Source organism: Boleophthalmus pectinirostris, unplaced genomic scaffold (assembly GCF_026225935.1).
Source record: "Boleophthalmus pectinirostris isolate CB_2022bp ecotype Guang Dong unplaced genomic scaffold, ASM2622593v1 HiC_scaffold_7, whole genome shotgun sequence".
In the NCBI taxonomy this organism is placed as follows: domain Eukaryota; kingdom Metazoa; phylum Chordata; class Actinopteri; order Gobiiformes; family Gobiidae; genus Boleophthalmus; species Boleophthalmus pectinirostris.
In genome coordinates this window covers 10,190,055-10,204,575 of record NW_026571473.1, presented here as the reverse complement: position 1 = coordinate 10,204,575, position 14,521 = coordinate 10,190,055, and the positions used below count along the sequence as shown (strand labels likewise).

The 14,521-nt window shown below is 39.5% G+C and overlaps 1 protein-coding gene across 3 annotated transcripts in view; it reads left to right on the top strand.

The window, feature by feature from the left end:
• Positions 1-11,489, top strand: part of ror1 (receptor tyrosine kinase-like orphan receptor 1) — a 206,726-nt gene extending 195,237 nt beyond the window's left edge. For all 3 annotated transcript variants that reach the window (XM_055165151.1, XM_020924654.2, XM_055165152.1), the window contains 5 exons: positions 378-592; positions 8,226-8,405; positions 8,508-8,735; positions 8,832-9,196; positions 9,287-11,489. In XM_055165151.1, the coding sequence (XP_055021126.1) occupies positions 378-592; positions 8,226-8,405; positions 8,508-8,735; positions 8,832-9,196; positions 9,287-9,977 (1,679 nt within the window). In that variant the 3' untranslated portion in view covers positions 9,978-11,489. The remainder of the gene's footprint in view (positions 1-377; positions 593-8,225; positions 8,406-8,507; positions 8,736-8,831; positions 9,197-9,286) is intronic.
• The last annotated feature ends 3,032 nt before the right edge of the window (positions 11,490-14,521 follow it).

Below are 14,521 nucleotides of genomic sequence, written 5' to 3'. Positions count from 1 at the left end.
ATTCTAAAGCTGTGGGTATGTCAAAATTTTATTCCAAATTTGGATATGAAATAAACAATAGCTCACATATAGTTTTTACTGGTAGCAATTTTGAATGACTCAAACATCAGACGTAATGGTAAAGTTATTGTTTTGATTTTTTAGTTCTTGAGAAACACATGAAATTTGGGAGGTGTTGATCTTTCACACGATGCCTGTCCATATACTGGGAATGAACCAGACTTGTGTGTTTCCTCTTTGTGCAGGCTATACCAGGTTCAGTTGTGATTGTAATATCTTTTTGAAGTGTTTTTGAGCGAGATTCCATATCCATATTACCTACAAAATTTACTACAGTTGATATACACTCAAAAACTAAAAACTATTTATTCTTTCAGATCATAAGGAGAAGTCCGGCGGTGGCAGTATGGAGATTCTATGGATCCTGATTCCCAGTGTGGCCATTCCATTGGCCATCGCCCTGTTGTTTTTCTTCATCTGTGTTTGTCGGAACAACCAGAAGAGCTCCAGACCTCCTCCTCCTCGACAGCCCAAACCAGTGCGCGGCCAGAACGTGGAGATGTCCATGCTCACAACACAGTTCAAACCAAAAGTAAGTAACAATAGAATAAAAATACATCACAATGCTACACTACCATGATAATGCTCTGGTTTTATAAAGCACTTTTTTTTAGACCAGACACTAAGCATTATTCATTCACTTCACACTGGCGGTAAGCTATTATTGTTGCCCTGGGGCAGACTGATGTAAGCACGGCTGCCAATCTGCAACATCACTCCCTTTTGAGGTTGAAGTGGATTCACTAAGAACACAATGACAGTGCAAATAATATGTTTATATCTTTCCTAATATTCTCAGGAGTCTCTTATCCAAGCACTGACCAGGCCCAGCACTACTTCATTTCTGAGATCTGACAAGACAAGCCAGTATCGCCTCATCTCAAAACTTTGGAAAGAATAAATACATAATCATTTTAAATTGGCGCTATGTAGCTTTTCTGTTTGAGGGTCGTCTCTCTGGAGATGTTATTTCTTTGCCTTGAATGTTCTACTGTATGATAATAAACATCTACTGTGGAACATTCTAAGCCAAGCAAAAACATCTCCATGGAGACATACATGTTTGTCTGTCACTTCTACTTTACTTTCGCCTGCCCAACAGTATAATATAATAATAATAGGTAGCATAGCATAGAGTGAATAATTTCTGCCGCCCATTATAGTTGCTGCTTCAGATGTGACGGGAAAGTGGTGATCTGCTCGTGAGCTACTGCCACTGAGCCATACATGTTGTTGGCATTTTCTCTCACGCACTTCAGACCATTACATAGATGCCTCTTTCTAGTTTCAAAGTGTGGAGTCAAAACAGCGACATAAGCAGTGCATAGGTGTGTGAGTGTGTCATGTGGGATAGGTTACAGCACGCAGGGCCCTTGTGTTGTTCCGTGGATATGACCTCTCTGAGCCGAGCAGATCTCTATCATCAGACCCCATGGATCCAGGAATGTTCAGCTGCACTTTTGTTTACACCTCCGCTCTGCTCTCCTCTCTTTCACTTCATCCATCTCACTTTGGATAGTTTTCATCGGCTTACCTCGGGAGTGCAGTGCTTTTAACAGAGAACACCTTTGTAATGTCAGTGTTTGCAAGTCAGTACATTATGTTTTTTTGTTTTTTTTGTCGGTTTATCAATTTTAATACTGAGGGAAAAGGCTCAGTTCTGAATTCAAACCCTTAATGATGGTTTATACACATATCTTTAGACAGTAAAATGTCCACTCAGTCCACTTTACATCAAGGTGCATTGTGTAACTTTTCTGGTGGAGGGTCCATCCAATGCTTTTCTCTGTGGACATGTTTTTGCTTTGTCTGGAATGTTTCACAGTCTGGACATGAACCTTTCTATCTTCATGGAGACCAAACCAGACCAAGTTACAGGTTACATCTGTGGAGAGGCAAGCCTACTCACAGTTACAATTTCTGTTTTTCCAGGTATTTTTGAGCTATAAATTCTACTTGTAAAAAAAAAAAAAATTGAGCTGTTTAATATCGAGCTGTCATACTGTGGAACATTCCAGGCAGAAGAATGACATATCCATAGAAACAAGCAGAGGTGAGGACTTGTAGGTTAGACTATTTTTAGGACTTGACACTTGACTTGATAAAATAGGCAAAGACTTGGGACTCAACTTGGACTTGAAGGTCAGTGACTTGGGACTTGACTCGGACTTAACCTCTGTAACTTGAGAAGACTTGATGCATAGACATAGAATTAACTGTTATGAATCACTCTTAAATCTTAATTCTTTCCGTTTTCACAGTAATAATTCGCACTCTTGTCAAGGCATTTAAAAAGGAAAAATGTATATTTCTACAACTTTTTATACAAATATGAATATATAAATACACCAGGACTTTTTAATTACAATTTAGAAAAATTATGTAAACTGCAGAAATCTATGACACATTTGGTACTTTGGTTTAAAGGTTAGGAGGTTAGAACTCACAGGTCAGACTTGAATCACTATTTTTAAGACTTGACACTTGACTTGATAAAATAGACAAAGGCTGCAAAACAATGACTTGGTCCCACGTCTGGAAACAGGCAGGTAATAGACCCCCCCCCAACCAAAAAAGTTACATAGTGCACCTTTAAATAACACATCTTATAAACTGAAACTACTGCACAGAAAAGCATAAACAAACAATTGCTCTACCAGTGCTCATAAAAATAATAATAAAACCCTAAAACAATAAAGTAAGTAACGTAAGTAGATAAAAATAATATATATAATAATTTTTTACAGAAAAATAATCATAGTTTCTTTGATGTTACCATGTACTCTATACTATTTTCAAATGGATAAAAACATTCAAAAAATATTCAGGAAAGGTCAAAATGTGTCCAAATTCTTTTTAATGTCAACCTTTTGCCGACACCTTTATACCAGTAACTTTTATTTTATTGTCCCTCAAATAAGGCTGTATACGACAGACTTTGCCTTTGTCAGATCTGTGGAGAGGCGAGCCCACTCATAATAAGAATGCAAGTGTTCAAGGTATTTTTGAGCTTTAAGAAAACCTATAATGAAATAAATGCAAGATAGATGAGTTGAATATCATGCTGTGGAACATTCTCTGCAAAGCGACAACATCTCTACGGAGACAAGAGGGGAGAAGTTACTTTGAGCAACCGCAGAGTCAGTATTGTCTTCTTTTGATGTCAGGGATAACAACTTTATGGCCGCTGAGCTGTAAATTGCTTCAAAATTTCTATCGTCAAACTCCAGTAGATCCAGGAATGCTCAGCTGCTTTTTGTTTATACCTCTGCTACTGTCTCCTTCACCTCTCGTCTCCAACCACTCCATCTGTCTCACTTTTCTTAGCTTTCCTCCTCTACTGAATGCTTTTATAATGTACAGATCTACCAGCCAACGCATATAGCTCAACACTTGGATCCCTATCAGATTTCCCTTCAAGGCTGTGCAATTCTGTTTATCTTTTTCCACATCATTTTGATGGCGTTGGAGCGTTCACATAGACATCCAAAGATCCTCTCAAGGTAACGTGGATAGTGTTACCGGCGCAGACCACGAACTGTCACAAAGCGTCAGAATCCATTAATATCTCTGGTTTAGTTTGTTGTCCTGGATTGGAAAATATGTCTCCTTGACCTAGAAAAAATGCTCTCTATGCGTCGTGTTAGGATTACGAGCGTGTATCTGTAAAGAGTTGACTTCATAGCAGATCAAAGCAGCCTTGGTGTCAGCCCAGCAGTTCGGGAATCATAAAATGCTGTTTAAACTGGTCTCCATGGACTCACTAGGTCATGAAATATGGTTTGCGTTTAAAGAGTCTTTTCATTTGCCAGAGCTATTATATTAAATTAAAGGGATTGTTCAGGTTTACAAATTCGTTCCATAGTTACGACGATGCACGCTGTTTCTGTTTTTATTTATTTTATTTTTTCGTTGTTAGAATAGAGAATCTAAAGACAGGAGGCGCTCTAGGACAGTTGATGATTGATTGATGATTTATGTGTTTATTTTGGGCAAGTAAGACATTTACATTCTTTTACAATGGAACATATAACAATAATGAAATCATAGCAGAAAGAACAACTGCAAAAGAATAAAAAAATGGCCCAAAAAGGAGTGGGAAGAAGAAAACTTTAATTTAATCCCACCCCCCTCTTCTAATCTAATACAAAGAGCTTTCTTTCGAATTTTTCAGACGTTTTACATTAAACTATATGAACTATTTACAAGTGCGGACAAAGAGTCATTGTTATAGTTTGGTAATATAAATGTATTGCAGTAATTCATAAGGATACCAACTATGAATCCGTGTGTCATTCATTCATTCATTTTTCAATATAAAACCAAAAATAAGAAAACGAAAAAACAACTATTTTCTTCATTATTTGTCTCCAAAACCAAAATGAAAAAACTGATTATGATTTGTTTTTCAGTCTTTGATTTTGTGTTTAAATGAATAATGGAAAAAAAACGGATAATGGCCATTTCCTGTTTCCGTGACTTAAACTGAGATGCTGGACTGAACCAGGATTAAACCAGGACTAAACCAAGACTAAACCAGGACTAAACCAGGACTGAACCAGGACTAAACCAGGACTAAACCAGGACTGAACCAGGACTGAACCAGGACTGAACCAGGACTGAACCAGGACTAAAACCAGGACTAAACCAGGACTGAACCAGGACTAAACCAGGACTAAACCAGGACTAAACCAGGACTAAACCAGGACTGAACCAGGACTGAACCAGGACTGAACCAGGACTAAACCAAGACTAAACCAAGACTAAACCAGGACTAAACTGGTCTCAGTCCTGGTCTTGGTCCCAGTCTCAGTCCCGGTCTCATTTCTGGTCTCAATCCCGGTTTGTTCCCAGTGGTCCCGGTCTCAGTCCTGGTTTAGACCTGCCTTAGTCCTGGTTCAGTCCGTCATTACAGTTTGTCACGTAAACGGGAAACTGTCGTTATCCATTTTTTCCTTTATTCATTTAAAATCGAAAACTGGAAAAAAAAAATATAATATCTATCTATTTTTTCTTTTTTGTTTTGGTGACAAATGAAAAAGAAAATAATTGTTTTTCGTTTTCTTATTTTTGGTTTTATTTTGAAAAACAAATGAACAAATGATGCATGAATTACTGTAGAGAGGAAAATTAAAGATTCCAACAATGGTAAGACGGCACATACCGGCAACGCTAAAGAAACATCAAGCATAAACCAGCACCACAGAAGGCAGTATTGTTCTAATATTAAGACACACTCTCTATATACTGTGACCAGACCATATGTTTATATAACAGCTTGAATTTATGGATATTTTGGCATTGCTTGAGTTGTGTATCCAGACTGTTAAAGTTTTATACCACATATAGACACATAGAAACTTTTACAGATAATCTGAACATTGGGCAATTTGTAATTTCCATACTCTCTAAAATGATGAGTTCTCTCCCTTATATTGAACAAGTTTTGTAGATGACTTGGTAGCAAATTGTGAATGCTCTAAATAAAATTACCAGCGTATAATGTTTTACAAGGTCAGGAATCCTTATTAGCTTGGATTGAATAAAAAGATTATGGGTGTGTTCTAAAAAAAACAACTTTATGGATAGTTCACAAAGCTCGTTTCTGCTATTCACTTGCTTGATTCCTGTTAATGTTGGTTAATTTGCCACTGAGCATTTTAGTGTTTGATTTTCTAACTTTTTTTTGCTGAAATAAATGAATCCTTGCAAGGTGACTGCTGTTGTGAGTGAAATTGAACCATGGTATTTTTGATTCTTTATCTTTGATTCTTGATCTTTAAATTTAAATTCAGTTGGATCTCTAAAATGAATACTTATAACTAGAATGAAATATATTGAGTTTAGGTTTAGTCAGTAATAGAAGAATTTACCTTATAGATATTTTAGAAAAGTACATTATAATCAGTAAAAAAAACCTAACATTTAACCCCCATCTGAGATTATGACAACATCACATTAGAATACACATGTAATCTGGAAACCACCAGTGCACACAACCAAAAAGGTCAAGTATTTTGCACAAAACTTTGTCCAGTGAGACTTGGCAAATTTCCAGTTACCGTAATCATATCATGATATTACCAGAAAAGATACTAAAAGACTGAATCAGGCAGTTCCCAAACCTGGAAAATAGTGACTTGTCTATGACTAAGTACAATTATAAGAACAACCACGTCAAATGTCAGATCTCAACTGGTGCATGAGATCCAAAAAGGTCATGTCAAGGTTTCTGTAGTTTAAATGTTTGTTTGCAATTTTTTTGATTTTGCATAAAAATTAAAAAATAAAAGAATATATGTAATATATAGGGCTGTTAAAAGGTACCAAGGTAAGGCAAGGCAAGTTTATTTGTATAGCACAATTCGAACACAAAGTAATTTAAAGTGCTTTACAGAATAAGAACTACATTCAAATCACAATAAAAACAAATTAAAACTTAAATAATCATCATAAGATTAAAAAGAGAGAGACATTAAATGAAAGAAGAGAAGAGTGCGGAATGAAAAATGAAAACCTTTCAGTCATATGCAGCCAAACAGAACAGTTTTGAGCCTGGATTTAAACAGAGTCAAAGTAGAGTCTGTCTCACATGTTCAGGAAGACTGTTCCAGGATTTAGTTGCATGAATCTGAAACGCCACTAGTGTAAAAAAAAGGCCCAAAGTTATTCCTCACTTGCCTTATGCATTCCGAACATCCTAATTAAATTATTCACCACAATAAGTTTATAAGTGCTTCTCACAACTCTCAGAAACCAGTGTGAAGTAAAGCTAAAACCAGCCAGTATACTAACACGCATACTTTCTTGATTGTCAGACAATTAAATGGTTTATATTAGATGCGGACAGTACATAGTGGACATATTTTGATCTGGAGAGCTGCTTCGACAATATATCTGTACTGGGGCAAGACATATTTGCTTAACTACATGGGAAAAATCAGGTACAGAGACTTTAATTATAAAAATAATGAACAAACTGTTTATTAAGAAAGATTCAGGCTTAGTACCTACTTAATTAAAGGGTTAGTCTGTCTTAGCATTAGCCTGAATCATTCATAATAAATAAAATGAAAGTAGTTATTATAAAGTGTTACCCAAAATCAAGTATGTACTGACACTGATAAGACAGGTACCCAGCCTTAGTATTTGACTGGAAGAATTTGGCTGTAAAAGAAAAAAAAAGAAAGCCATTAAAGTACTTGACTACTTTATGTCTCCCCTCCCTTTCTTATGGCAAGTATATAAACTATATCACTCCATTACCATCCGGATGTCCCACAGGTAGTTTTATGTGCCCACTACACAGTCTTTAACAGGCTGAGGAGGATCTGACGGTGTGCAGATTCAGGAAAGAGGCACAACAAAGCCATAACCAAAAACATGTGCTTCTTTCATAAGCTCTCCTCGCCCCACCGCACACGCTCAGTACCCCCCTCGGAGATCTTACAGCCAGTGTCTGCCCCCAGCTCACAAAGGAATTTCATTATTCGTCATTGCATACATTTCCTGGAATCTACAAAGCTCTGCCAAAGATAGAACTGACTTTTTACCCACACGGTGCTCATATTTGTCTTAATGCAGTTTTGGTTTGGTTTAAAGTTAAAGATGCACTATGTAACTTTTCTGGAGGGGCTGCCAGCTCACTTAGGAATTTCATTATTCATCACTGCATACTTTTCCTGGAATCTGCTAAGCTCTGCCAACCTTTTTTTTAATCTAATTTTTATGTCACCTTACCCATACAGTGTAAATATTTGTCTGAATATGTTTTTTTGGTTCATTTTAAAGTTAAAGGTACACCATGTAATGTTTCTGGAGGGTGCGCCATCTACTTGTTTCCATGGAGATATTATTGCTTTGATTTTTCCACAGTATGGCACAATATGGGCTAAACTCACCAGAAAAGTTACATAGGACATTAACGTTCGACCAATAAAATATCAGTCAAGTTAATTCTCACATGTATTTAATCGAATAATTTACGAGTGTCGAGAGCATCTTCTGAATCATTTGAAAAAGCCAAACAATTTTCATTGTAATTGCAATTTGGCAATATTATAGATGCCCCATGGATTAAAAAAACAAATCAAGAGCACCTTGACTGTACAGAAAAAATAAGTTATATAATGCAATACTAATTCAGTGCTTGTTATTGTTTGTAGAGTAAGGCCAAGGAGCTGCCTCTGTCTGCGGTGCGCTTCATGGAGGAGCTGGGAGACTGTCCTCTGGGAAAAGTGTACAAAGGACACCTGTACCTGCCGGGCATGGACCAGGCTCAGCTCGTGGCCATCAAGACTCTCAAAGATGTGTCCAATGTGCAGCAGTGGGGAGAGTTCCAGAAGGTAAACCCTGAATGCTGTATTTTTTTCCATTTGTACAATACATAGTTATGGTCCATTAAACTTTTAACCCACTTTGAAACATCCTTGTTCTTTCCCCACCAGGAGGCGTCTGTGCTGACAGAGCTGCAGCACCCAAACATGGTGTGTCTGCTGGGGGTGGTGACGCAGGAGCAGCCAGTCTGTATGCTCTTTGAGTTCCTGCCTCAGGGAGACCTCCATGAGTTCCTCATCATGCGCTCTCCTCACTCTGATGTGGGCTGCAGCAGCGACGAGGACGGAACAGTCAAGTCCAGCCTGGATCATGGGGACTTCCTACATATGGCTTCACAGGTACAGTCACTGTATTATTATCACAACAGGTAGATCCTAATAATAAAAAGACAATAATAAACAATAATACATCTAAACACCAAATCCTCTGCTCAGGTCGCTGCTGGGATGGAGTACCTGTCCAGTCACTCTTTTGTCCACAAGGATCTTGCAGCTCGGAACATCTTGGTTGGAGAACAGCTCCATGTGAAGATATCAGACCTGGGTCTGTCCAGAGAGATCTACTCTTCAGATTACTACCTCCTCCAGCCTAAGACCCTCCTGCCCATCCGCTGGATGCCCCCTGAGGCCATCGCCTATGGCAAGTTCACCACCGAGTCAGACATCTGGTCCTTTGGGGTGGTGCTCTGGGAGGTCTTCAGTTATGGCCTGCAGCCATACTACGGCTTTTCCAACCAGGAAGTGATGGAGATGGTGAGGAAGCGGCAGCTGCTGCCCTGTCCAGAGGACTGTCCACCCAGGTATGACATAAAGAGCTTTAATAATGGTCCTATGATCCTGTTGCTTTACACTTCTTGGTATTAACTATTAAATGTGTGAATTGTGCCCAGGTTTTATGGCCTTATGACCGAGTGCTGGCAGGAGGGACCAGCCCGACGCCCTCGCTTTAAGGACATCCACGCTCGTCTCAGGGCCTGGGAGGGCCTGTCCTCTCATGCCAGCTCCAGCACGCCCTCTGGTGGAGGGGGGAATGCCACCACACAGACCACCTCTTTGAGTGCCAGCCCTGTGAGCAACCTGAGTAACCCCCGTTACGCAGCAGCTCCAGGGGCCTATCTGTACCCAGCCCAGGCCATCCCTGCCCCAGGGCAGATGGCTCCTCTTCAGGCCTGGACTCCCATGGCAGTGCCTCAAACACACCAGCGCTTCATCCCTGTAAATGGATACCCCATCCCCCCGGGATACGCAGCCTTTCCTGCCCACTTTGCCCCCCCTGCCCCACCCAGAGTCATCCAACACCACCTGCCCCCTCCCAAGAGCCGCTCCCCCAGCAGCGCCAGCGGCTCCACCAGCACAGGCCACGTGAGCGGGGTTCCCTCCACCACAGGCTCCAACCATGATGCCAACACTCCCCTCCTGTCCCACTGCATCATGCCAGGCAGCGGTGGGGCGCCACAAATGTACGGACAAGTATCCCAGAAGGCAGTGGGGCAACTGGACCATACACAAACATCTGCCCTGCTGTCCGGAGACTCTGACATAATCATGTACAACGACAATGTGATCACAGCTGACCTGTAGAGGGCGACAGAGGGAGGACTCATTTTCACTATGGGACCAGTACAGACACACAGGACCACTACCAGTGTGAGACTCACTGCCCTGGTCTGAACATGTATTTTAACCTCTGTAAATATGGTACATATGGCTCCTATGATCTTGTGAATGGAATGCATAAGTATATATTCAAAAGAATGTTTTATTGTATGAAATGTATCATTTGATAACCCCCATTTCCTGTTTCGATCCAGTGACCCACACAGTCAAGTTTGATAAAGACTTTTCTTATACAGGGTTACATAACGCCACAGAAGGCTTATTTGTACTTTAACTGTCAATAACCACATTTCTTTTTGGACATGACAACTGAATGTTTTGGATATTTACAAACTGTTAGTAACGTAGAGTTGAGGTTGGTCATTTTATGCTTGGATGCACAACCCTGGAGTGCCTTTGCTTCGTGTGGATCTGATCTGCCTCTTCAGTGCTGGAATCACGAGCTCCACAGTTTAACACAATCGCCACATTATCCTGGGGCCTCACCAACAGCTGTCCCACTCAGACTTCACCCACCAATTTACTGGTCTATTGTTCACAAAAGAATATCATTGTATTTTAATTGTTTTCAAAAGGGTGTTCCGTGTATGCATTTTGAAGGATTTTAATTAACATTTTATTGTGCTTTTCTGCCCCTGTGAAAAAACAAGAATTCAACATGTACTACCTAAATTAGCTTATTTTGTTTAATTTTATTTTGGGGATTTTTTTTCCTGTTTTTGAAAGAACCTTTAAAATGTATTTAATTTATTTTGTATGCCCACTTAGTAAAAAAGATCCACTTCCTGAACTGTGCTGAAGTTTGATGTGAAACAGGGACATTAGGCAAAAGCCACATCCTTGCCACATAATGTGTCTTTACTCTGCCTTGAATGGTTGAACAACATTATGTTAAACCATAAGCTTTATTGAATCGATAAAAGATGCTTTGTTTAGGCTTATTTAGTGTTGAAATCGAGTTTCCCATTCACGAATAAAGCAGTTGTCTCACTGAGGATAACCTGTAATTTAAAGAATATAATACATGTTTAGTTTATGTTCCTTACACTCTTAAGAATTCATTTAGATCAGTCTGAATACTGTAAACAATACAGTAGAGTTATATGTGTAATACTTAATGTTTCATTTTTTTAGGGAGCAATACTCATTTCAATCTCATTGACTTGTTTGACTGCTCTTGTACCATATGTCAGAGCACGTCTCTATTGAAAATGCCTTTTGTGCAGTTTTCTATGTGTATGAAGCAGCCTGAGCTACCTATAAACAATGATGAGACCCCCTTTATGCAAAGAACAACAACCACTTGGACACAAGGCTGTGAAACTAAAATAATGGAATTTAGTTTTTCATCTGTATCAGACAGTGTAGGTACATTATTACCTTAAGTAAATGTAGTTCAAAGTCTCAAACACACGTTGTTTAGTGGTTCATAGAGACCACCACGGAAGGTTTACACAAGTATTCCTTTGACCCAGAGATGCCTTGTCTTTGTATTTGTCTGAACATTTTTGCACAGATGTTTATTTTGTATTTTTAAGTCATTTATTAAATGATGTTGTTTGGTTATCTTATCTCCTGAAGTTTTCATTTCAGTGTAATGACTGTACAACTCCACAAGGTGTCACTAAGCCCTCAGACCTAGTCATGTTCTGACTTTGGTCATAGAAATATTTAGACCAGCAGGTGGCGCCACATGAACAGTGCTCACAAGTGCCAACAGCTGGATTTGATATTTGTCCAGCTCGAACTGGGCCAAAGCTCACTCTGAGTTTTCTGTGACTGTTTTTAGCAGCCCAGTCACCTCCATCTTGAAGACTTCATTCTGAAAAAACTAAAACAACAACTCTCTGGAGCAGATAGTAATGTAGGCAGGCCAGCATCAGTGCCTTTAGTTGTAAAAGAGGTTTTGTTTCCACTGTGTATCTTTCACAACTTAATGTATAACGTTATTTACAGACTCAGGGTCTAAAGCATACACAGAAGGACACACACCCGCAGTCATAAATAAACCTACCAGCACACACATACACCTACACATACTCACACACACAACTTAATCTAATTGAAATATTTAGTTTTGGAATGTATTTAAAGTAGTGGCTCTCAAACTTTTCACAGCAAGTACCACCAAAGAAAAGATTTGGCATTCAAAGTAACACCAGATCTAAACCAGGTCAATAACAGGACTACTGTAGGTCTAACCTAGGACTAAACCTGGCCTAAATGTGGACTACATCTTTTCCATTGCAAAAAGAGGGTACAACGAAATCAAAATAAGGCAGCCCCACAAATTGAAGATCTGTCCAAATACCACCTGAAGAAGTTTGTGAACCACAGTTTTGAGAAACAGTGGTTTAAACTATCATCTCTGCTTTACCACAATATAGTGACAACATTTGGAAAGGGACTCACTATGAAAGAGAGCCTTTGATTACATTATGGTTATTAAGGTTTTTATTGAAGAGATTTTTATTTACTTCTTTATTATCTTTGTTCCACAGATAAGTAGAGTTTTACTCAACTACTTATTAAATTAACCACACTCTGTATGTGCAGACCTAAATAATGAATGGGGGGACTGGGTGTGTCCTGATGTTAAAGACTTTGTTTTGAAGCCCAAGGCGACTCCACCGGTCTACGTCTGCCTGTGACTGTGACCCCTCCCTCCTCCTCCACTGATGGACCACCCCCCACCACCCAGGGCCCCTCTGCAGAAGCACTACCACAACATGTGAGGATCTATGCACCTATGGGACCTGGTAAGTGGGTCAGACGTGACGGAGATTATGTCCTTAAATGTTCTGTGTACTTGAGTGTGCAGTGCGGTGAGGTTAGAGAGGGCTACATGCGAACAGTGCATGTATGTAAACTCAGAGGGGGCATGATTGGTCCCAGTTGTGAGCCTGGTTTGAACACAACATTTGAGGTAAATAACGGAAGAAAGATGAAGCCACAGATTACAATAGGCATGTTTGGTTATGTGTTGAATTGAGATTTATGCCAACAATGTAACTGGATCTGTCAGACTCAAAACAAACGACTGTATTCTAGTGGTGTTATGGTTTCTGAGTGGTGAGCACCAGGCTGCTCCGTGTGGAGTTTACATGTTCTTCTCCATATCTGAGTGATTTTTCTGTTGTTGTTTGTTGTACTTTGCAGCTGATGTCATCTACACTGACATCATGTGAAGAACTGTAGGCTTTGCTCTGTTAGAATATAATCTGATCTTTTTTTTTTTTTTTAAACACAATCCAGAAAGACTTAGTGGTAGATGATTTGTGCTGTTAAACAAGTCTCTCACACATTAAAATACAGCACACAAGCAAGTATTATCCGATAGTTTTAGTCACTCTCACCTTTTTGTTGAAAATCAAACTCTTAAACAGGACCATGAACGCTCATATTGCTCACAGTCTCCTGAAAATTAGCTGTTTAAGTCTATTTTGTATTTTTTCTTCAATTTTTGCATTATCTTTTTTGACAGTGTTTGTGTCACCAACTACACAATATTTCACCATAGAAGTGTAACTGTTTCCCCGTACAGTTGCCAGGCTTGTGCCACCTAGTACCTCCGCTCAATTTCATTTCTCTCCAGCGACTAGGTCAGGAATCGGAATACACTAGACGGTTTACAAGAACCCTGGAAGTGCAAGTTCGGGCACGAGCCAATCAGCAAAGAGCCATATGTCCACTGTTGTCAACGATTCCCGAGATCGAGGATTTAAAGCCAGAATAAAGATAATGTTTGCTGAATTTTATCAAGGGGAAAGACGTTATTGTTCTTCTTCCTACTGGATTTGGGAAAAGCTTAATTTACCAGCTAGCCCCATTAGTGGCGCCTTATATACGTGACTACCAAATAGCAGCGATTGGTTAAATGATAAAAAGTACCTGCCTACTGTCGAGCGAACAATTCTAACACTACGAAGTGAAATGAAGTAAAACCGGCTGATGAATCAGGCTAGTATACAGTGGCACTGAAAGAAAAATCTAATTCAGAGGACAGATTTCTGTAAAATAACAATTTAATGAAGCCCATACCATTCTCTGTCCAGTTTATTATTGTAAAAATATATATGAAGAGAAACAAAAGTATCAGTGTTCTATCTTTGAGTGTGTTGACTGAGGCACAGGTACGCGGTATATAATTTCACTCCCTAACTTCCTCTGTGAATCCCCTTCAACAGAGCTCAGGCTGTGGGGACCTGACAAGTGCAGACAGGTGCTGACAGGTGCTGACAGGAGCGATGGGTGCTTGACCTTTGGTGTCTGTCCTGGCTTACACTGACCTTGTACAGGGGAAGTGAAGAGGAGGCTTTGAACTGGCTCGAGTGAACTACCAGGGCTGCTTTCATAGGTCAAGGTTAGGTCAGATTACACGCAGCTATACACATTATGCAAATACTGAAGTCCTATTATGTTTGTGTGTTTACAAGTCCAACACTGTGTGCGTTTCTGGAGGTGGACTGTGTGATTCAATGGATATAGAAAGTTAAAGTCACAATCAA